This window comes from Paralichthys olivaceus, chromosome 21 (genome assembly GCF_024713975.1).
Source record: "Paralichthys olivaceus isolate ysfri-2021 chromosome 21, ASM2471397v2, whole genome shotgun sequence".
In the NCBI taxonomy this organism is placed as follows: Eukaryota; Metazoa; Chordata; class Actinopteri; order Pleuronectiformes; family Paralichthyidae; genus Paralichthys; species Paralichthys olivaceus.
The window spans coordinates 18,098,056-18,120,742 of record NC_091113.1 but is presented as its reverse complement, the minus strand read 5'-3'; the positions used below and the strand labels follow the sequence as shown (position 1 = coordinate 18,120,742).

Here is a 22,687-nt window from a genome sequence, read left to right as displayed (position 1 = left end):
AAAAATTAGGAACACTACAAACAAGATGACTAGATGACCAGAGAAACTCGACAAGAAGACAAGATGACAAGATGGATGACGGCGACACGACACAGGGAATATACACGGGGGAAGCAGGGAAAATTGAACACAGGTAAAACAGATTAGGAACACAAGGGCAGCACAAAGACAGGAAGTTAAGTTAGAGACACGAGGAGCATAATAAAAAACAGCTAAACAACGACCAAACCGAACAGAAATCTAAACACAAGGACACCAATAACCATAAAAAATAGAGTCCATAACCGGAACCAAAACATTTTTCAAAAGTGTATTGCCACAATGATGACACACACACAAAGTCTCTATCTGTCACAAGGCTAAGTGGTCATTTTGGTTTTAAATGTTATGGCATCCCCTTTCAATTTGTCTACATATTACAACTTACACACTGGAAGTGCTTAAATGGTGCTGTGCTTATTCACACACCATTTACACACTGACAGAACAACCATCTTGCCCGAGGACACTTCAGTATGCAAACTGGGGGAGCCAGGGATACACCCACAAGTCTCCTAATAAATCATGTAATAAAATAATTAATAACACATTTCAAAAAGGGAGCTGCAGATTCCTTTTATAAGGGTGGATTTACCAGCTAGTAAGAGAGAATGCATTCATGCTGAGGAAATGGTTCTGTGTGTAACATGCGTAAGTGTACACATATATTTTACACATTCAGTTCAAGGTGGTAGACTAATGTGTTGAGTCAAGTATCAGAGTCTTCTCTCTTCCCAATAGAGGGCACTGTTGGTGAATCTCTTCCAGACCCACAACTACACCAGCAGAGCAGCCTGACCTGGGTGAAGTAATTAGTAAAGACCACGCTGTCTCTCTCTGCCTCCATCCTGTCCATATAATAGCTATTGATTTGTTACAGAGTGCACCTTTGTCCTCAGGAAGCCTCCTGAGCATGAGTCCATGAAATGCATTGAACATTTGCTGGCCTATAATAATAAAACTAATAATAATGGTTGAGTGGTGTCAGATCTGCAGCCAGTTTTATATAAAGTCTATAGAAGTCAGAGAGAGAGAGAAAGAATCACTGCAAGCACAAAAGTGAAAGAACTGGCATATCCATCTCATGACAGGCTCAACAGTGAATTTACTATAAAACCAAACAAATAATAATACAATGCTTTTTTAAAGTCTATATATTCCATTTCATTACTTAGAATATTAATATAATCATAGATGTTTTTATTGGACCTATTTTAGTGGTATCATCCTCTCTGCAAACTCAAAACATGGTTTTGTTTCAATATTTTGGCTCAGGTCAAAAACTTCATCCTTCAGCCTTTTTCTGTGTTTGTCATTGGTTGGAGCATTGTGATGTTTGGACTGATCAGGCCAACACCGCTCTCGTCTGTCAGAGACATTAAGGTTGAGTTCAAAGGCACAATTTAAGTTCTTTGTGAAATTTGTGAAAACAATTAAAAGAGAGAAAAATGTGACATTGAATTTAATTTAATTATACAAGTGTTTGTATGAAATGTAAGACACTTCAATGTGTGTGCTACTTTCCTTGTCCCTGTCTTCTCTGTCTTTCTCTGTCTCTCTGTCTTTCTCTCTCTGTGTGTTGGAGTGGATGTAGATGAGTTTTGTCAACGCTGTTGGGGAATGGGCTGCGGTTGGCTGGTGTGACTGCAGACCGCTCTGTGGAAAAGAACAACTTTTTAAATTACCCATACATCACTGTCACCACAGCACAGACTAAGGCAATAGTGCTGCAAACACATACACACCATATACATCTATACACATACACACCCTGTCTTACGCCTCCTTCCAACTAAGTTTAGAAAACTAAACCCCATGTTTATAGACACGTAAATACAATGTTTTGCATTCTAATAATAAAGCAACATCTTTGAATATCTGTAACTTATATTTATGAACTAAATAATATGAGCACATATATGCCAAACCACAACTATCAGCAGCTGGTGAGTCCACACTTTTCTTTGTTTCGGTTTGCCCCCCTCTGTCCCTGCTCCTCATCTAACAAACTCAATGTTAATTGCAGGTAATTAAACTGCTTATGGCTTACAAAGCAGAAGAAGAGCTTGCAGCATATGTGTTGACAATAAAACACAGAGACATTACACTGGTAGCAGGGGTTACAGATGGTTGGCACTCTCTCTGGTTATTCATCTTACTCCAGTTGTAATTAGAATCTCAGATGTGGAACGTTCACTGAACACGCACTCAAGTGGTAGGGCTTGATAAATTCACACTTCTTACCTATTCCTTACGGACTTCAAATGTGCACTTAAATTGTTATTATTAGCTGTTTTCTTTTCTTCGAAAATGCCTGAATAAACTTTCATTCATTTCATCATTCATTCATTCATGTAAATACACAAACCCACAAAGAAGGCACACACCACAGTGCTACCTAAGACAATTTTCAATTGTGTGTGTAAGATTTAGGTGAAATCTTACACACACATAATCCTTATGATGTTTTCACTAGTTCGTTTCATCTAAATTGTATGAATTGTAGTTTTCTTTACCCCACAAAAAGCCCTTTATATTTAAATACTTTATATTTACATATAGGGGACCCTCTCTACGGAGGCCGCCATGTTAAACACCTTTTGAGTTTTTATGACAACTGAAGCTACCACAGGTTAGTTTTCATGTTTGGAAGGAGAGGGGGAGGTGAGGGGTGTTCAGCTGCAACATGTAATTCCAACACTAGATATCACAAAATTCTACACACTGTACCTTTAAGTGATGATAACAGCTGAAATGCTACAGAGGTGACAGAGGGCATGAGAAGAGTTACTATGGACACAGTGGCTGCGGGCCTTATAAACACTGCTTCACAAATTAAGTAGAGGAAACCATCTTTAAACTGTTACAATAGATTTGCCTGATTTGAAGTTTTTTGAGAAAAATGTGATGGAATCTTTATTCATTTTTATTTTAGCTGTAAAGAAATCAGTTTTGTCCTCTTGTTTCAAAACTGACCTCCACAACCTTGCATTAAGATATTAAAGTGTATCTTCACCACCAGGACAAATGAGAAAGCTTTTCACTGACTGCTGGTCCTGAGGTCATTCTTCACTGAGGCATCACTCACACAGATTTGTGAGAGTTACAAATCCCCCGAACCAATGTCATATGAGTGACAACTGCAATCAGTGTATTTTGATTACTTCTGTAGTGTAAAAGGTTTTGACTGTATTTATGTAGCACATTTCCAATCGTATGAACCAATCAAAGAGCTTTATAGTACAAGTCACATTCACCCATTCACAAACATTCATTCAGCACTTCTATACACTGTGCTTCTTCTGCCACACACCATCTAAACACTAGCAGCCCAGCCATTGTTTGTTGTTCAGTGTCTTGTGCAAGGACACTTCAGAATGCAGACTAAAGGAGCTATGGTTCGAACTATCGAAATGCTGGTTAGTGGACGACCCTCTATATCCCCTGAACCAGTCTGATATACAGCCATGATGCTGTTGAGATGTGATTTATCATGTTGCAAGGGTATTAGGATTTTGTTTTTAATAAAAAATAAAATAAATAAATAAATGTAATTCATCAGGTTTTTTATTGAAGCAAAGCTTTTACAGATAAATGGAAGGTAAATGTGCTGCATTTATGTAGCACTTCATATAGCTTTTCTCTTTTACACATGCACATTCACACACTGACGGCACAGCCAAGGACTGAGGTTGAGCATTTTGCCAAAGGACACTTAAACATGTGGACCGAGGAGCTGGGGATCAAACCGTCAACCGTTTCATTGTTGTAACAAAATGCTCTGCACCACAGAACAGAAATATCAAAATCCAAAAAATCTTTACATGACTTTACTTTATTACTTTAGTTGACAGGGACAGTGCATACTAATAACATTTATGAAAATATGCCTGAGTTAGCCACAGGGGGTAATTTTCAGCTGTAGTCCCTGGGCCTTACATAAAAGCAAGAGCACCAGCTCTTACAATACACAAAAGGAACAATATGACAATAATAAACAAAAAGCAAGACATCACAATATCAATATATACACAGTATAAATATATACACTATATATATAAGGCCTGGTGAGGTGTGAACACTTAGATACATAGAAAAGAGGGCAGCTGCACACCTGAGCATAAGAATGACATGTAAGACAACAGATAACACAAATACAAAACACATTTTAGTGTTCACAGTTTCTTATGTACACCAACTCTCTCGGCTCTGTCATTCACTCACATGGCTTTTCCTACCACAGCTACGCAGATGACACTCTACTAATTCTCTCTTTTCCCCAGTCTGAAACACTGGTAGCAGCAAGAATCTCTGCCCGGCTGACTGACATCTCTCAGTGGAGACAGTGCCTCATGTTTTGGATATGTTAAGATGAAGCTAGCTTGAAAGGTGAAGATGTTGAGGAATCCATTTTTGAATGACGCCATGAAATCATCTGTGGGTTTTGTACAATATTCACTTCAATTCAATTTTATTTGTATAGCACCAAATCATAATATACATTATCTCAAGGCACTTTACATAGAAGGTCAGGACCTTAAAATCGTATTAAATATAGAGAAACCCGACAGTTCCCTCAATGAGCAGCACTTTGGCGACTGTGGAGGAAAAACTCAATATGTGACAGATAGATTGACAGATATCACCTGAACAATTCAAAATAACTACATGTCAGTGAGGATGTGCAGGTCACTCTACCAAATATGAAATAAAATACCAAAATAGTCGTCACAATGTTCTGTGTTTCCCATTCTCATAGGTTTTAGTGGTACGCCAATGGTGTGAGGTCTTCTCCACAAGAACAAATATTGGATGCCTTCATATAAAACAACTAAAACAATCATATCAGTGTAGTTCAGAATGTTGTGTAGGAATCTAAAATAAACGTATCTTTTGTGTGTACAAATGTAATATGAGTGTAATAACTATGATACATCTCTTTCCAAGGAGGCTGGCAGCTATATTGCACCTCATTCCCTGTCTGAGATAGCAGAACCATCCCAGCTTTCATTAAAATAAAATACTTTCTAGAAAAGTCTATTGGATGTTACGTATTCCACTGAATGTCCAGCAGCATTTCTTTTTTTCTGCATTTATTCAATGTCTTTCATTTGGAATCAGAATTTAAATACCAAACACATTATTATCCAATTACACAGGAAGATTAATGTCAACACCTTTATAAGCATCTTTTAACAGTGGACCAGACACAACCTTCTCTGCACCAATGTTAATATTATCTTCACTCACAATACAAAAGAAAATCTAGATCATTGCAGGTCATTGTTCTCTTTCTTGAGGATTAAACTTTTGTTATTTCAAAACACATCACACGGACTGACACATTTTTATATTACACTTCATCATCATCATTTTATTTTCACCCACCTGAGTGACTGTGCTACATGTTCTCTTCATAGAGCTGTAACCACCAACAGTACTCCGTGGTTGGGGTTGGAGTGAAATCTGTTGTCTTGAACCTGAGCTCATGGAGTGGAGTCGCCACCTGCTGGTCTGTTTAAAGTATTGACAGTCTGGCATTGGACTCTGGATTATGGGATTTTATTGTACAGAGAAACTGATTCTCTGTAATCTCATTCAGTGTTGTGGTAACATGCAAAGCGAGCAGGCTCTCATCGATAAACATCGTTTTCATCAATCAGATCATTTCCTGGTTATTTAGGACCAAATATTTCAGTGGGTGAATAATTGTACTGGTAAAAGGTTATTTTATCCCTCATAGCAAATTGAAATTTACTTTCCTTGTTATCTTAGTAACAAGCCCACAATCCTCTCTTCTGTTACTGTCACCTCCTGCTTGTAGTTAGCCTATTTTGTGCCTGGGGAATCTAGCAGGGTGAAGGAATTCAGTTTTTTTGTATGTACATGTATTATACTGGATGCATCAGGGAGACCAGGCTGATGAGCTGTCCTTGTAAAAAGGAGTAAATATTATCTATAATACAATTAAATTAATCTTTATATTATTATGTAATAAATTGTATACCTTATTATTCAATTTTTATTTAAATTGAATGTATCCCATTTTCAAGTCACACTAAAAATCATCAGTGCACTTAGTTGGGCAATTTACAATACTGCTGCGTGAAGTGATTAGATGAACAGTTTATGAGATATGCGTTTCAAATACAGACAGATGGATGTTTATGGAATTAGTAGGTAAATATCTCTTTGGTTTGTTGTCAATAACTTTTTATATCTTGACCATCAGGTTCAAAAGGCTCGCAATCTCAAGCTCTTTTCACACACACACACACACACACACTCTCTCGCCTTATCCCAATCAACCAATACCAATTACACTAATAAAAGCATAAAGCCTGTCTTACTTTTATGGGTAGATAAGGGTTGGCTAGATAAAACTTTATTAAGGTTGTATCGACTACACTGTGAACCCCAGTCTCACATTTTCCTTCGAATAATGTCATACTATTGACAAAAGGCAGTTGGAGCAAAGGAACATTTCGATCTGAAAAATACTGAGGGACATTGTGGCCAGAGGATTTCCAGTTACAACAAGCTCTTAATCCTCAATCATGTTGTTGGTCTGCCTTGTTGTCCTTGTAGTAACTGCCAGCTCTCCCTGTGTTGCTGCCCCACCAAGGGACTATGTTTCTGATCTGCAGTCAGTTTTCACTGGATCCACCGGAAACAAGCTGCTGCTCATCTCCTTCGATGGCTTCCGCTACGACTATGACCGAGTCACTGAAACCCCTAACCTGGATAAAATGGCACAAGACGGGGTCAAGGCAACTTATGTTACTCCTTCCTTCATCACCATAACCAGCCCTTCTCACTTCACAATGCTGACAGGTAAAATCAACTGTTTAACATCTGTGTATTCAATTGATATGTGGCTTAAGTGTGGGGTTAAAGCATGGCAGGGATATGTGATATCTAATGTTGAAGTTGCATGTTGCAGCTGAACACCCCTCACTTCACCCTCCACTTCCAAACATAAAAAAGAACCTGTGGTAGCCTGTAATTGTCATAAAAACTCAAAAAGTGTTTAGTTTGTCCAGTCTGGACTAATGTAAAAAAGAAAAATGGCGGCCTCCGTAGAGAGGGTCCCCTCAATGTAAATATAAAGTATTTAAATATAAAGGGTCTTTTCTGGGGTAATGAAAACTACAATTCATACAATTAAGATGAAACACACTAGTGAAACTATCATGAGGATTATTCTACATTAAATTTCTGCCAATAGATCCCTTTCACCTAAATCTTACACACTGGACCTTTAAGTAAATTCTGGCTCTGTTAATGGGCAAAAGTGGACAGGTCATGCAAAACTCTGCATCAAAGTTTATCGCATTATTTATCTTCAGAGCCAGGTCACTGCAAATTATTAATTGATTAACTTATGAATACTTACTCATAAGTTAATAATTCAATAGTAAACTAAGATGTCAAATTTAAACATGTACATATTGTTTTTTTGTTTTGTTCCTCAGGACGTCACATTGAAAATCACGGAGTTATCCACAACATGTGGTTCAACACTACCACTCAGGAGAAGAAGCAGTACTACGAGGCTCAGTTTGTTGATTCCTACTGGGACAATGGCAGCCTACCCATCTGGATAACAGCACAGAGACAGGTATATTAGATCCCACTATTTATTTTCCATTTACCTACCTCAAATAATTGCATTATTGAGCTACATCCAAATTTAATGTGGGATGTGGAACTACAGTAGTAGAAAAAGAAGACTTGTCTTTTCTCTTGTTTACATTGGGTCTTATCAATTTCCAGGGACTAAAAGCAGGCTCACTCCATTTCCCTGGCACAGCAGCCACCTACAAAGGAGAAATTGTGAGGTTTAGGCAGGTAGAACCTCGTTTCTATGATCATTCGAATGAGACCGACTGGAGGATGAACATTGATAAGGTGATTGGAGAATGGTTCCATCAACAAGACCTGGACTTTGTCTCTTTGTACTTCGGAGAACCAGATTTGGCTGGGCACAGATATGGACCAGATTCACCAGAAGTGAGGGAGATGGTCCAGCAAGTAGATCGTACTATAGGTTACATCCGTGACAAGATCCAAGACCATGGCCTTACTGACCGGCTCAACATTATCATCACCTCTGACCATGGTATGATTACAATGCTACAGGGTGGAGTAGTTGAGAAGATTATCCTCTCAAAGATCCCTGGCTTCAGCTTCAGAGACATCCAGTTCCAATTGTTGGATTATGGTCCTGTTGGGATGCTGCTCCCTAAAGAGGGGAAGCTGGAGAAGGTATACCAAGCTCTGAAAGGAAGCCACCCTCACCTTCATGTGTATAAGAAAGAGGAGGTGCCAGCTAGGCTGCACTACAGTAACCATCCTCGACTCCTGCCCATCATCCTCATTGCTGATCCTGGATACAGTGTTTCTGGGGTGAGAGAATACATATTTATCCCAAGTTCAGTAGGGTGAGAGCGTAAAGGTGTATGTGAGGTTTAAGGAACTCTGTATGTTTGAGAATCTTTGTGTGTACCCATAACTATCTCTATCTTGTAGAATTAAAATGAATTGTTGAGGACAGCAATATACACCTCTTTCCCCAAATTCTCTTTTTTTACTTGTCTGTGCGATAAAGTACTTTTAACAAATTTACAATTAATGTATAAAATTTTCATTTAATGATATTTAAACATCAATACTGTTGAATTAATTTCCATCTTTATAGAAACACCTAGTTACCAATGGCTAACACACATTTGGCCTAGGTTAAGGCAATTAAATATAGGTCCAAATTTCTTTGATTCGGGTGTAATAGTTGTTGGGTTTCTGTGTGACACATACCACTTGACCAAAATGTCTTATTTTCTGCGTCCATATAGTTCTTACCTTTTCACATCAACAAAGGAGACCATGGCTTTGACAACGATGCCATGGATATGAAAGCCTTCTTCAGGGCAGTGGGGCCCGACTTCCAGAAAGACCTGGTGGTAGATCACTTTGACCTGGTTGATGTGTACCCACTGATGTGCCATCTACTGGGAATCGATCCAGAGGTCAACGATGGACACTTGGACAATACCAAACACATGGTCTTCCCCAAAGAAAGTGAGCACCTATCCCAATAATTGATCATATTCATGGAGTTGGCTCTGTTCTAGAGATGGCTCAGCTGTGGGGCCTTATTTGAACAATATATCACAAACTCGAAGACCATTAATTTAGCCTTCCAGAAATGGCCTCTATTTAAATAATTATTTTCTAGTCTTATTGACCAAAGCACTTTACTTCACAAGTGACATTCACCCATTCACAAACACATTCATACAGTGCTTCTATAGCCAGTGTTTTTTCCATCACACATGTACAAACCCACCAACCTTCTGTGATGATCTGCTCCATGTCCTGAACCACAGCCAGCAACCCTGCTTAAAACAAGTTAACATAACAAATTACTATCATTGCTTGAAACTAAAAAGGATCAAGCTTGTTGAGGCAGATCATACAGGCAGTCTTCCTCTCTGTCAACACCTGTTGCCTACATTTCCCATAATGCATCCAACTTTCCTGAAGCGACAAATGTAGTTTAAAGCCTCTGGCCTCAAGCAGAGTTAATGAGCAGACTACAGAGGTCTGGTAATCTCACTTCTTTCCAACTCCACATTCACAGATATGTTGTTTGACTTGAAGTCCTTAGCCCCAGAGTTGCTGACTCGACTAGCAACATTACATTTATGGACATTTATCAGACTTCACACAGATTGCTCTGGAGCAATAAACAGTTTTATATCACTTATAGAGAACTCCCCTGCACCTGAAACCACATTATGCTGCGTAAAATGAATGTTCCTTTTCCTGTAAGTGAATAAGGGTGGATAAGAATAACAGTATAAGAATGGGGGCTGAGTATATAATTATTCCTCAACGAGACTAACCCTAACCAATTTGATGTGAGTAAAGGTCTTTAGTGACCATAAGATATCAGCTTACAAGACAAAACCAACCTCGGCTTGGATCAGATATTTTACAAGATAAAATGACACCACTTCTTTCATGCAAATCAATCAATCAATCCAATTTTATTTGTATAGCTCATGTTCACAAATCCCTATTTGCCTCATAGGGCTTAACATGGTGCAACATCATTGGCAAAATTTCGGGAAAACTACCAACAAAAAACAAAAACAGGGCCGGGTTATATAGAGCAAAAACATTTAGACACCTCAGAGAGCTGCATGTGGCTCCCTCTCCAAGGATGGACAGAAGTGCAAAAGATGTCGTGTGTAACAGCGCAAATCTATAAAATAACAATATTTATAATTATCATTAGTGAAAAGATGTCTAACATAAATGGAGAAGTGTATCAATGTTTTAAGTATTAATACAACATTAAAAGTCTGATAGAGATGACGGGAGCAGCAATGATATATATGTGATGAGGGGATATTAGCAGTATTGATGGTTTATGTGAGTAGGCATATTGTATATCTAAGCAAGCTAGTTATAATCATAATGTACAATCAGAAGCCTTCACGATCCATGATCAACCCAGACTGCGATGCCAGCAGCTCATGCTACTGCAGCACTTGACCACAGATGTGGTTTCATAGTTTCATGTTTAAAATAATACAGTTGATGCATCACACTCTGGGATGAGATGTATAACCTTTTGGTGTATATATTAAATATATGTATTTTTAAATACATATTTTCATGATAAATAAACCTCGTCAAACTAGTTAAGCATTTTTTAAGCATTTTTGAAACTCAGATTTAACTGCTACCCATAGATGCACTGTATGAATGTGTGTGTGAATGGGTGAATGGCAAACTTTACTGTAAAGAGCTTTGAGTGGTCATCAAGACTAGAAAAGTTGTATATAAATACAGACCATTTACCAATTTTGGCATTTTTTTATGTAACATGGCAGGTATGATGAGAGGAGGCCTATAAAGACTTTTATAGACCTCCTCTCATCATCATACATTGTAATGCAATATTATTATATTTAAATGCATACAGTTTATGCATCAAACAAGTTTTGATCTCCTCATCTTTTTCTTTCATCTTTCATGACCCTTAATGCACTCGCACCAGTTGACCACCTTTGAATCTTCGTACCCCTGTCATAAAGTTTATATCTTTCTGCAAAGTTGTATAAACATAAGGTGGACTTGGCATCCACTGTGACTCCGCAGTATATCACACAGAGAAGATAAGACAACCTTCGCTAAGCGATAATTATTGGCTGACTACGACACTGACATCACATGGACTCTGATAATGTAACCACTGCAAATTCATTCTTTTTATCACTATCTAAAAGGTTACTGTTGTTTCCAAGATTTTTGACCCATTAAGAAAATATGTGAATCTTAAAGGTTCAGTGTGTAGAATTTATGTATGAATTTGCATGTTTCAGCTGAATAACCCTCACTTTACAATCAAAACATAAAAAAACCATGGTAGCCTTCAATTTTTATGAAAACTCAAAAGGTTTTTAGTTTGTCCAGTCTGGACTACTGTAAAAAACATGGCGGCCTCCGTAGAGAAAATGTTAATATAAAGTATTTAAATATAAAGGGGCAATTCTAGGGTAAAGAAACAACAATTTGTACAATCTAGATTATTACACACTAATGAAAACTTTGCTAGGATTAATTTATATTCAGTTTCTGCCAATAGATCCCTTTCACCTATCTAACTAACACACTGGACCTTTAATGTTTTCTTTTCTTCTGAGATTCCCTGTCTGTGTTTTACCTGTTTTTTCATGTTTTGGTTTATTTGCTGCTTCATTTTGTATGTGTTTTCTGTCTGTTTGCAGTTCCAGAGAGGAATACTCAAAAAGAGGTGGTGATTGGACTGTCAGTGGCGATTGGGTGTCTTGCATTAGTGTTCATCATCACTATCTCTTACAACATGTGGAAAAGGAGAAAAGGATAATGAAATTGAACATGATCTAAAATAAAAATCAAAAGGTTCAAAGGTTTTATTTGGCATCTGCACAACAGATACAGCGTACATGTTGGCAATGAAAATCTTAAATCCCAGGCACCTCAAGCAACTCAACATGTAATAGTGTCAGAAGATAATAAAATAAGAGTAACTAAAAATACAAAATACCAATACACTAGTGCAAATAAACAAGAAAGTACAATGTCATTAACTAGTGCAAAAAATAAAATAAACATTAAAAGGTGCCAATAAACATTACAATAAAACATTATAAGGTGCTAAGGTGAATATAAACATGTGCAGTCATGATTTAGCAGCAGTTATGGGGAGGTATGAACAGATAGGAATTATTGCACTCATTTATTTTTGTGTAGCTTAGAAATATGATGAATAGAAAGATGTAGCAGAATGAGAATTATTATAGATTAAATAAGTAAATGTAGTTATTTGTGTGTATTTCTTATAGCCTGTGGGATAAAACTGTCCCTGAGTCTTGAGGTCTTGGTCCGGATGGTGTAAAAGTCCTGTAGATGAAGAGCAAACATCCTTGGTTTGTGTATTAATGTGTTTAATGTTTGAGTGATGAGTGTAAAGATTGATAATTCAAGAAAGATTCAGAGCACCAACCCTGAGAATTTAAAGCAGTTGGTAATTTTCAGTTTGCTGTAGTTCAGCTGATTTTGTTCTCAAAATAACACCTGCAAAGAATTCAGGTTAATATTCAGTGTATTGAGCTTTGTATATAGAATGGAAGACAAATTGTTGTAATACATGGAGCTTACTGAGTGAGGGTGATGCATGAAGGTGCATATGTCAGACTGATAAAGTGTTTTTAAGTGTAAATGGTGTTTGCAGCCGTAACTTTGTTCATATATATTATAATCTCTCTTTCTCTTTCTGCCACACACATTGCTGTACTCACAGCTTACACACAGCCTGTGTATCTGATCAGTCCAGTAACTGTTATAAAACTCTCGTTCTTCAATTTATGAAAACAAAAGATAAGATAGGCAGCATACCAAGGTCTCAAACATGCTCGCAGAGGTTGATGTCAATGTTCTACTGTGAAGGAGGTGTCACGGGCAGAGTTGAAAAAACCACATAGACCAAAAGACTGAGTGTGAGTTTCTTGAAAACCTGACCGTGGGTACGTACATTATCAGAACCAGTTTTTTTTAATCAAACTGCTAGAAGTAAAAGTGAAAAACTAAAGTGTTTTTTACTAAAAACCTTACAGATAAACTCTGCTTATAAAATGTTTTATAGTTTAAATAATGCTCTTAAATATCCGAGCAGCAGAGGTCTCCTGCCTGAGGTTACTGCAAGACAGAAATTGACCAGTCTTTTTTTATTACAACAACAAGAAAATACTACTACTAGTTCTCCGACAACAACTACTACTAATAATGAAAATAATAACAATGAAGCAGAAGGGTGTAATTAAGGATAGAGTAGTTTTAGTACTTTATTAGTCCCTCTCCAGGAAATTAATTTCTATAAAGCAGCAAAAGGATCATAAAAAAAGAAATATGTAGTAATAAAATAAACATGCAATTCAATCTAAAAATATGAGCAATATTAAGTTAACATTGAAGAAATATCAATAATATATCAAATGTAAATAGGATATGCACAGTGTGAACAGGATTACACATATATGGTACTGAACTTGCAATTATAGTGATTGTATTGTATCATTGTAAGGATGTTATACCTTTTACTTTTTGCAATTTATTAACAGGAAAGGACTAATACAACTATTTTGTTTGCAATCCCTCTGCACTGGTCAGTTTCTGATGTGTGCCGTCCACCAGCAGCAGGATTATGTTGAATTTTAACTTCCCCCCCATACTACATTTACACATTTGATATTTGTCCATTACCCTTGTAATGGGGCGGCTGTGGCTGAGGGGTAGCGCTGTTGCCTCTAACCAGAAGGTCGGCAGTTCAATCACAGTCTTCCCCATCTCTACGCTACTCTATAATAACTGTAGAGTGGTCATCAAGACTAGAAAAGCTCTATATAAATACAAACCATTAACCATGTTGTTCTCATGGTAATTATTGATGGATTTCACTTAAATGTAATAAACTTCCAAACAAAATAAATTAAAATGGTAATAAAATTTACTTATTCATGTTTCCGCAGAATGGCATAAAACTGGATAGCGAATGGAACTTTTTTATGAATGTGCTATATAGCAGATTTAGGATCTGTGGTAACTTGATTGTATTCTATGGAAATGTAACTGTAAATGGATAAAATCTTCCCAACTGATGCTCTAAAGCTCTTCCATTGGATGCAAAGTGTGTTCACAGACACACACATTCTTCTACAGAGTTTAAGTCTGGGCTTTGTCTCGGCCAACAACGGACAGACAGACAGACTCGTCTTGAAGAAACTCAGAGAGAGACTTGTCTTGAAGATACTCAGAGACAGACAGACTCGTCTTGAAGAAACTCAGAGACTCGTCTTGAAGATACTCAGAGACAGACAGACTTGTCTTGAAGAAACTCAGAGACTCGTCTTGAAGATACTCAGAGACAGACAGACTTGTCTTGAAGAAACTCAGAGACTTGTCTTGAAGATACTCAGAGACAGACAGACTCGTCTTGAAGAAACTCAGAGACTTGTCTTGAAGATACTCAGAGACAGACAGACTCGTCTTGAAGAAACTCAGAGACTCGTCTCGAAAATACTCAGAGACAGAGAGAGACTTGTCTTGAAGATACTCAGAGACAGACAGACTCGTCTTGAAGAAACTCAGAGACTCGTCTTGAAGAAACTCAGAGACTCGTCTTGAAGATACTCAGAGACAGACAGACTCGTCTTGAAGAAACTCAGAGACTCGTCTTGAAGAAACTCAGAGACAGACAGACTCGTCTTGAAGAAACTCAGAGACTCGTCTTGAAGAAACTCAGGGACAGACAGAGACTCATCTTGAAGACACTCAGGGACAAACAGAGACTCGTCTTGAAGAAACTCAGAGACTCGTCTCGAAGACACTCAGGGACAAACAGAGACTCGTCTTGAAGAAACTCAGAGACTCGTCTCGAAGACACTCAGGGACAAACAGAGACTCGTCTTGAAGAAACTCAGAGACTCGTCTTGAAGACACTCAGGGACAGACAGAGACTCAGGTTCATCACTTCAGGAGTAAAAGAAAGAAGAAAAACAATGAAAGACAAACATCGCCCTCTAGTGGCTCCTTCTGTGAAGCACCGTTCAACCACAACAACAACAACAGTGAGCAGTGCTGTTATGGACGCTACATCCTCAAACTCAGCGTGGAGGGAACCGGACCAGGAAACGGCTCGAAACTGGAATAATCTCATCGGCTGAATATTTGTGAACGTGTTTACACAGCACCGTGTGTTCTGTATAGCCACCGCCCGGAAACAAGATCTCACAGAGGTGAGGAGTTAGCTGTGCGCAGCCTCCAGGACGTAGACGGTGGAGAGGGCTGTGGGTAACACCTGGTGACGCAGCTCTGAACTATACACTGCATATAAAAGTTCCACACACACACACACACACATACACACACGGCTCGCCTTCACCAGAGAGCTGCTTTGTGTTGTGACGCAGCGCGGGTGATGTCGCGGGTGCGAACAAGATGGAGGGTGATAAGGCGTCCTGTGTGTGTGGACCTCTGCTCCGTGTGAGCTGCTCTCTGGAGTAACATCACCCGACTCCGCTGAGACCCACTGGATCCATAACATCACTGCTTTCAAAATAAAAGAGAGTGTCCCAGACTCTGTGGTCACTGGTTAGCCTCTATGTGTTGAAGTTTGGTGGGCGTGGTGGAGGATCTCGCCACCAGGCGTGAACACAGTAACATAATTAATGTAAGAGGACGACGTGAGATCACAAAATGTCTGACTCCGGGGATGCAACAAGTTTTCCGGGCTCCTCCGGCCTCGGCAGCAGGGGCGGCCTGAGTCTCACCGCGGGAAGAGGACTTCCGGTCACGGCCATGAGTCTGTCCTCTCCAATTCCACCTGGAAGACTGACGTCCCTCAGAACCAGGGACTTGACACTGGGAGGAGCCTTCAAAAAACCCAAGGTAATGAAAGGCACTGCATCCACCCATACATTCATCCATCCATCTATCCACCCATACATTCATCCATCCATCCGTACATTCATCCATCCATCCATCCACCCATACATTCATCCATCCATCCACCCATACATCCATCCATCCATCTATCCACCCATACATTCATCCATCCATACATTCATCCATCCACCCATACATTCATCCATCCACCCATCCATCTATCCACCCATACATTCATCCATCCACCCATCCATCTATCCACCCATACATTCATCCATCCATCCATCCACCCATCCATATATCTACCCATACATTCATCCATCCACCCATCCATCTATCCACCCATACACTCATCCATCCATCCATCCATCTATCCACCCATACATTCATCCATCTACCCATACATCCCTCCTCCCATACATCCATGCATCTATCCATCCGTCCATCCATCCATCCATCTATCTACCCATACATCCATGAATCTATCCATCCATCCACCCATCCATCATCTACCCATACATCCATCCATCCATAAATCTATCTATTCGTACATATATCCATACATAAATACATCCATCCACCCCCCCCAGTTTGTCCAGGGCCGGAGAAATATCCATTTACATTCACCTTCACACCGACAGGGAATGTAGAGTTCACCTAATCCCAATGTGCCTGTGTTTGGAATCCATGGAGAAAATGTATTGCAGACATAAGGAGAACATGCAAACTCCCCATGACACACCAATATACAGCCTCAGCCACACCACCTCCTGCCTTTAAGTTCTCTTTAAATGTTGCCTGTACAGTCTATGGATGTTGTGAAGCCCAGTGAATGTGGCTGCTAAACACGCAAGCAGAAACACAGTAAATAAGTACAGGAGGGCCAAAAAACAATCCAGCTTGTTGTCGTGCAGCCTTGTAAAATGGATCAGTTGCATCTGTCGGTGTTGCTGTCAGACACTTCGGTCAGTAAAAAAGATTCTCCGCCTTCATAACAACACAGAAATCTCCGGCGTATTCAGTCGAGGCGGCCGGAGGCAGGGTGTTACGTTTTAATTCTGCTGTAGAGATCACATGTTCAATCTTCGTCAGTGTTTTCATCCTGAGATATTTGTTTCCTTTCTTTTTTTTGTGTCACATGTTACAAACTTCATCAACCCGCACACTCACAGAATCCTTTGGAAGATCTCCTGCTGTGTTCTCCCAATGGGCTCCCTCGGACACTCTGCAGCCTTTTTACAAGAAAGGTTCCGCAGAAAGTCACTCTGACCTTTGCATTCACACACACAGCCCCTGCGGAGAATGTCCGTTGGTTCTCCAGAGTTCAGCACACGTCTTAAAGCAGCTCAATATTTCATGCAGCAGTGTCAAGCTGTTCCGGGAAAAAACAGCAGATGGCAGAATGTGTCTTAGAATGACAGTGATAGCGGGTTCCCTTAAGTGACTTACCTTATCATCACATACTGACATTTTATTCACAGCTAAGAGGCATTACATACAGGAGCAAACAGAGGACCAATCTTCCAATAACAATTCCATCAGAAATAGTTGGATTGGAGTCTTATATGTTGGGGTATCAGGAGCTATCTGAGAAAGGTCACTGCTCCGTGGCATTGACTCTGCAAGTGTCTGGACTCTATTGGAGGACGAACACCAATCTTTAAAAACATAGTCACTTGTGTTTTGATGCTGGTGGTGGAGAGCTCCATCGAACACATCAGTTCAACACCTTCCACAGGTGACTGCGTTGAGATGTGGTGACTGTGAAAATCACAGCATCTGATTCACTTCATTGTGTTACTCATTAAACCACACAGCGAGCTCTCATGTCCTCTGAATGTGGACACTGCCACCCAAGAAAGATTGTTAAAGGTGATCACTCAGAACAACTTTGTATTGATTTGCGGTGAGCTGGTAACACTGGACTTTATCAAAACAGTTTATCGTCATGTTTTATTTGACAGAATTCATTAATAGTATAAATAAATACACCATGTATAGCATATTTTCTTGAATTCCAATTAAATAATACTTGAAATTAACAATGTTTTCTATTTCTCTCTATTCGCTTGTTCCCAAAGAAGACCTTTGAGCCAAATGTCCACGCTGTCAGAAAAAGCAAAGACGAGTGAGTGATAATTCCAGTCTCCTGTCTCATAATGATAAAGAGGAATGTACTTTTTGTGTATGTCTTGTTTAATGCTTATAACCATTGTTTCCAATTTTGCCCAGGTTAAAGGAAAAGATAAATGTGGCTCCGAAAAAGGAGAGAAAAGAGAGGAATGAGAGGAAAGGAGTGAGGGAAAACAGAGGGAAGAGGAGAGAGAGGCCTCGGACTATCCAGTCTCACTCCATCTTTGAACAGGGTCCTGCCGACACTGTATGCAAAACAGGTGCTTCTCTTCCCTCTTCTTGGCTCCTGAGATATTTGTTTTATTTTAGTGTTTTTCATTTTTGCCTCTGTTGCGTTTTAGAAACGTTCCCACGTGGAATAAGTCCACAGCCTCCCGTTCAGACATTTGCGTCCTCACACGCAGCCCATCCAGAGTTCAGTGCATGTCTGTAAGCCAGCTTATTAGAGGTGCAGTTCTCCTTCCCTCACCATCAACCCCTCTGTTCAGGCTGGCGTGGTGCTACAAACCCGTGTGACTCCACCACCTCTCCTGTGTGTAAACTGGTGAAGAAAGAGAGGAATCCTTCAGAGGAGGATGAAGATGAGATACTCAGCAAACTGCAGAGAGATGATGTGAGTATCTCCTGCTAGCTGCTCTGCCTCATAAGTGGTTCACACATTTTTTAAACTGTCTTAAAACAATTGTCTGGCGTGCATATGAACACTGAGATAGATTTTAATTTGTAGAGGCGTCTTCAGTTCTGAGTTATTTTGCATTTAGATAATAACACAACCGCAAAATGTCTCTTTGAAGACCCAGAAGAAAGAGTGGAGAGTTGATATAAAGTGGCCAGTTGGTTATTTTTCTGACAGCTTTTGTTCTCCAGGAATAAGTGCTGTCTTCAATTAAGCTTGTGTTTTCATGAGTTTACTTTAAGAAGTGGCATTTCTGTCTCTTTTGTTGGATGATGAGTTCATATTTTGCAATTTTACCTCTACAGTTTATCTCCAGAATTTTATAACAGGCCTGAGGAAAATGTTCAACTGTCACTCCCTTCTGTCATTATGCCCTTTTATTTAAAACTATTATTATTAGCAATAATTCTAATAATACGAATATTTTATTTGTGTAGCGCTTTTCAGAGAACTCATAGACACTTTACATTAATTATTCTTTCGAACTTAACCATGTGTATACGACTCGTCACATCGTAACCATAAGATCAAAGTTCCAATTGCAGGCAGCAACAGTCTCAGCTCATTTGTCTTCACAAGAATGTAGGTGTGATTGTTAGCTGCACAGCATTAGCTAGTTAAGACAGTGAAGTCATTATTATTGCCATCCAAGATAACAAACAATCAGTAATAACTAATCAGCTCATAACTAATCAGCTCATAACTAATATCATGTGTTGCACCTCCTACAGTTCATAGACGATCCAGATCTGAGGAACGATGCCAATCTGAAACCCATCCAGCTGCCTCTGTGTCAGTCCAGCAGCTTCAACACATGTGAGAGAACCACTTTGCACGACCTCTACTGTCACTGTCTGAACATTGTCACTAGACAGGCCTGTAAGCAAGCTGCTCATTTCAGTCTGGACCTTCAGGTCAGTGTTTAACCATTTACTGGAGAAAAAGACTGGTAGTTTGACTCTGTTCAGGTCATACTCTCATGCATCAGAGACATTTTACACAGTCATTGACTCTCCCTGAGTTCACAAACTGCCCTGGCACAGCCTGAAATATCCCACATTTAACAGACACAAACACATTACATTCACCGAGCACTTAATGAGGAGTTTATTAGGACAGTATGTCTCACACCATGACTTCCTGTAAGGGTTTGTTGTTGTGGTGTTGTCAGGTCCAGAGAACCCTCCTCTGTTCAGACCTCCGGCCTGTGGGACGGAGGTTAGAGCCAGCCACAGCAGGACAGAGGTGCCCAAACAAGAGCAGCCTTCTCTGGTGGAGCTGCTGCAGGATCTCAGGCTGTCTGGCAGAGAGGAGTTCTTCTTCATGCAGTTACCCGACTGTATGCCGGGTCAAGCATCTGAACAGAAGGCGGCGCCCCCTGTCAGACCTGCAGCACAGAAAGCCGCCAGGAAGGAGGGCAGACCTGCAGACAAGAGGCCAACACATCTACAAGCACAGGTGAGTTTACTGAAGGACACTAAATTTGTGCTGTTACCATGGCAACATGCATGGATAATCTGTAGATTGTGTCGAGCAGTTCAGAAAAGTATTCTTGTAAAAGTATTTCCTGCTGTTCTTTATCAATCCCTGAGGTTTTTATCAGTGCTGAGGGATTATTTTAGTATTAGCTCTCCTTGCTGAGAACAATTTTTTTTTACTTACTCACAGTTTAATATTTCTGCTGCAATCCTGATACAACGGAGCATGGGAATGTGTTTGTTGTGGTTGACACTGAATTGCAGCTGCTGCACATTTCAATCTTGAATGCTAATATCAGCCAGTTACTAATAGCTTGTGTATCACAGCAGGATTTGATGAAGGAGGGCTGTCCTGTGTTGTCACAACTGCCAGAGGGATTTCTGGGTAAACTGCAGATCAGGAAGTCAGGAAAGGTGGAGCTGAAGATGGGTGACATTGTCATGGATGTCTCTGAAGGAGCTGCGTTCTCCTTCCTGCAGGTACTTCTCAAAACAACACAAAAATACATGATAAACGTGCTTAACGACTCAATTGAAAAAATCTACCATGCAGTTTTTCCGTATTTGAGTAAACATTTCTCAAAAAGTCTGAAATCCATTTCTTCATTTAGGCTTGGATGACTGTGACAAAAATGTGTTGAACCCACATCAAACCCTTAGCTGTAAATAAACCAGCTTTGCTGTTACCACATACACAATGTCTAATTACCCTTAAAACCACAAACCATCACAAGGCTGTCACATCAGTACTGTCCCTGATGAAAATGCACTTTTTTGTCTATTAAACAGAAGGGCTCCTCCCATTTGCATGTTCCATGTACACACACATCCACTGTAACAAAAGCTGCAAACGTCGATCAAAATGAAACTAGAGCAGTGGGTGACACACACTAATGGTGGTGTGTGTGTGAATGGGTGAATGTCACTAGTAGCATAAAACTCTTTGTGTGGTATTAATGCAATTCATTTAACATTCACAATTTACAAAGTTTATTTAAAGTAAATGTATTTTTATATAATAATCAAAAGTGAATACTACATATAAATGTGTTTGTATAAGAAACATTCAAAACATTTAAATACCCAAATATGTAAACTATGTAATATGTAAACATAAAACTCTTCAACTATTTTAGGATAGGAATAATCTTTTCTTTTCCTTCCTTCTGCAGCAGCTGGTATCTGTGCATCTGTCCGATGGAAAGACCGGAGACATGATGGTGTTGGGAAATGTTCATCAAAAACTGGTCCTATCCCCTGACTTCCACAATTTACTGAGCCAAGCTTCAACACAGCAGCAGACAGAACCCAGATAATGTTCTACACAGACTTAACAGATCTGAAGGTCTTTACATTTTCACCAGATTCCTGATCCACTGGTGAGGAAAATTGACATTAGACAAGTCGTTGAACTCTTCATACCTCTGCATTGAGGATTCAAAGGCAGCTACTTAATTAGCCAGTTTTTATTGTTAACATGTTATTATCGTGAGTCACTCTTTTTGACACTGTTAGATGTTTTGATGAAAATTGTGATGTGGTCAAAAATACATGGTGTCAAACTCAAACCCCTGATACACAAGGATTCAGCCGTGTGCTGTTACCTAAGCACTGATTCTAGATGGGCAACTTGTCACTGAGAGGAGGGCGCTGCGTCTCTTCCACGCACCAGCACAGAGCTTCAGACTGCCTGAACACCATCCACCAGCAAAAGGCAACATCCACTTCATGTAGCTGATTTTGGTCTGTTAAAATATTGATTCAGAAGAAGTCATTAACCAGAGAAAGATGAACAGTGAAAGTGGTCATCATTTTCCCTCAACACAAAGATCTGTTTCATTTTGATCCACGAGTTCAGCTTTTGTTACAGTGGGTCGTTCTAATAAAAAGCCCTCAGCAGTAAGTTTGTACAGTATGTAAAGTTGGCCCCATGTCATATTTCTATGATGATAATACTGTGACTTTAATGTTCCATGCCTGTCCTTGTCAGGGGCTTAGACTCACCGTATTATGCTTTAGATAACCTCTTAAAAGTCACTCTATTGTCTGCCAATACTGGTCATTTTTTATGTCTATAGATTTTTGACATGTTCTACTGGTGTTCGGTCTTTTATTGTTTGATACGTGTAATGTTTTTTCTACACTGGTTTTCAAAAAAGCTTTGCAAATAAAAGAAATCCTTGACATTTAAAAATGCACTCAAATTCATTTCTGCCTTGTATAGCCCCAAATCATTCCAGGCATCATCTCAAGACAATACTGCAACATGAACAATGCCGATAGCGGATGAGCCTGGTGTTGCCGTTTTGGAATCCCGGAACATTGTGGCTTTCAAGTAAATTTTTAGAGACAATGAAAGGTGGGG

The 22,687-nt window shown here is 39.4% G+C and overlaps 2 protein-coding genes across 5 annotated transcripts; both read left to right on the top strand.

The window, feature by feature from the left end:
* The first annotated feature begins 6,458 nt into the window (after positions 1–6,458).
* Positions 6,459–13,740, top strand: LOC109626677 (ectonucleotide pyrophosphatase/phosphodiesterase family member 7-like). The gene is made up of 5 exons (XM_069517554.1): positions 6,459–6,873; positions 7,515–7,660; positions 7,816–8,448; positions 8,895–9,120; positions 11,841–13,740. Exons 1-5 carry the CDS (start codon positions 6,597–6,599, stop codon positions 11,957–11,959), a joined length of 1,401 nt encoding a protein of 466 aa, XP_069373655.1. The 5' UTR covers positions 6,459–6,596; the 3' UTR covers positions 11,960–13,740.
* Positions 13,741–15,179: 1,439 nt separating this feature from the next.
* Positions 15,180–22,516, top strand: LOC109626983 (DNA-directed RNA polymerase III subunit RPC4). Of its 4 annotated transcripts, none has more exons than XM_069517493.1 (8): positions 15,180–16,038; positions 18,120–18,163; positions 18,268–18,428; positions 18,657–18,781; positions 19,576–19,660; positions 20,016–20,302; positions 20,653–20,802; positions 21,495–22,516. In XM_069517493.1, the coding sequence occupies exons 1-8, from the start codon at positions 15,847–15,849 to the stop codon at positions 21,636–21,638; spliced, it is 1,188 nt and encodes a 395-aa protein (XP_069373594.1). In that variant the 5' UTR covers positions 15,180–15,846; the 3' UTR covers positions 21,639–22,516. The 4 variants fall into 4 exon arrangements, with proteins under 4 accessions (XP_069373594.1, XP_019938829.2, XP_019938828.2 ...); XM_020083270.2 differs by having other exon boundaries at positions 20,650–20,802; XM_020083269.2 differs by having other exon boundaries at positions 18,117–18,163; positions 20,650–20,802.
* Positions 22,517–22,687: the final 171 nt, after the last annotated feature.

Excerpts from the sequence above, each read along its gene's own strand:
- LOC109626677 (XM_069517554.1), top strand. The coding sequence starts at position 6,597 with ATGTTGTTGGTCTGCCTTGTTGTCCTTGTAGTAACTGCCAGCTCTCCC. Across the intron at positions 6,874-7,514 it reads TCACTTCACAATGCTGACAG|GACGTCACATTGAAAATCAC; the intron begins GTAAAATCAACT and ends TTTGTTCCTCAG. Across the intron at positions 9,121-11,840 it reads CATGGTCTTCCCCAAAGAAA|TTCCAGAGAGGAATACTCAA; the intron begins GTGAGCACCTAT and ends GTCTGTTTGCAG.
- LOC109626983 (XM_020083269.2), top strand. The coding sequence starts at position 15,847 with ATGTCTGACTCCGGGGATGCAACAAGTTTTCCGGGCTCCTCCGGCCTC. Across the intron at positions 18,429-18,656 it reads CGACACTGTATGCAAAACAG|GCTGGCGTGGTGCTACAAAC; the intron begins GTGCTTCTCTTC and ends CCCTCTGTTCAG. Across the intron at positions 20,303-20,649 it reads CAACACATCTACAAGCACAG|CAGGATTTGATGAAGGAGGG; the intron begins GTGAGTTTACTG and ends TGTGTATCACAG.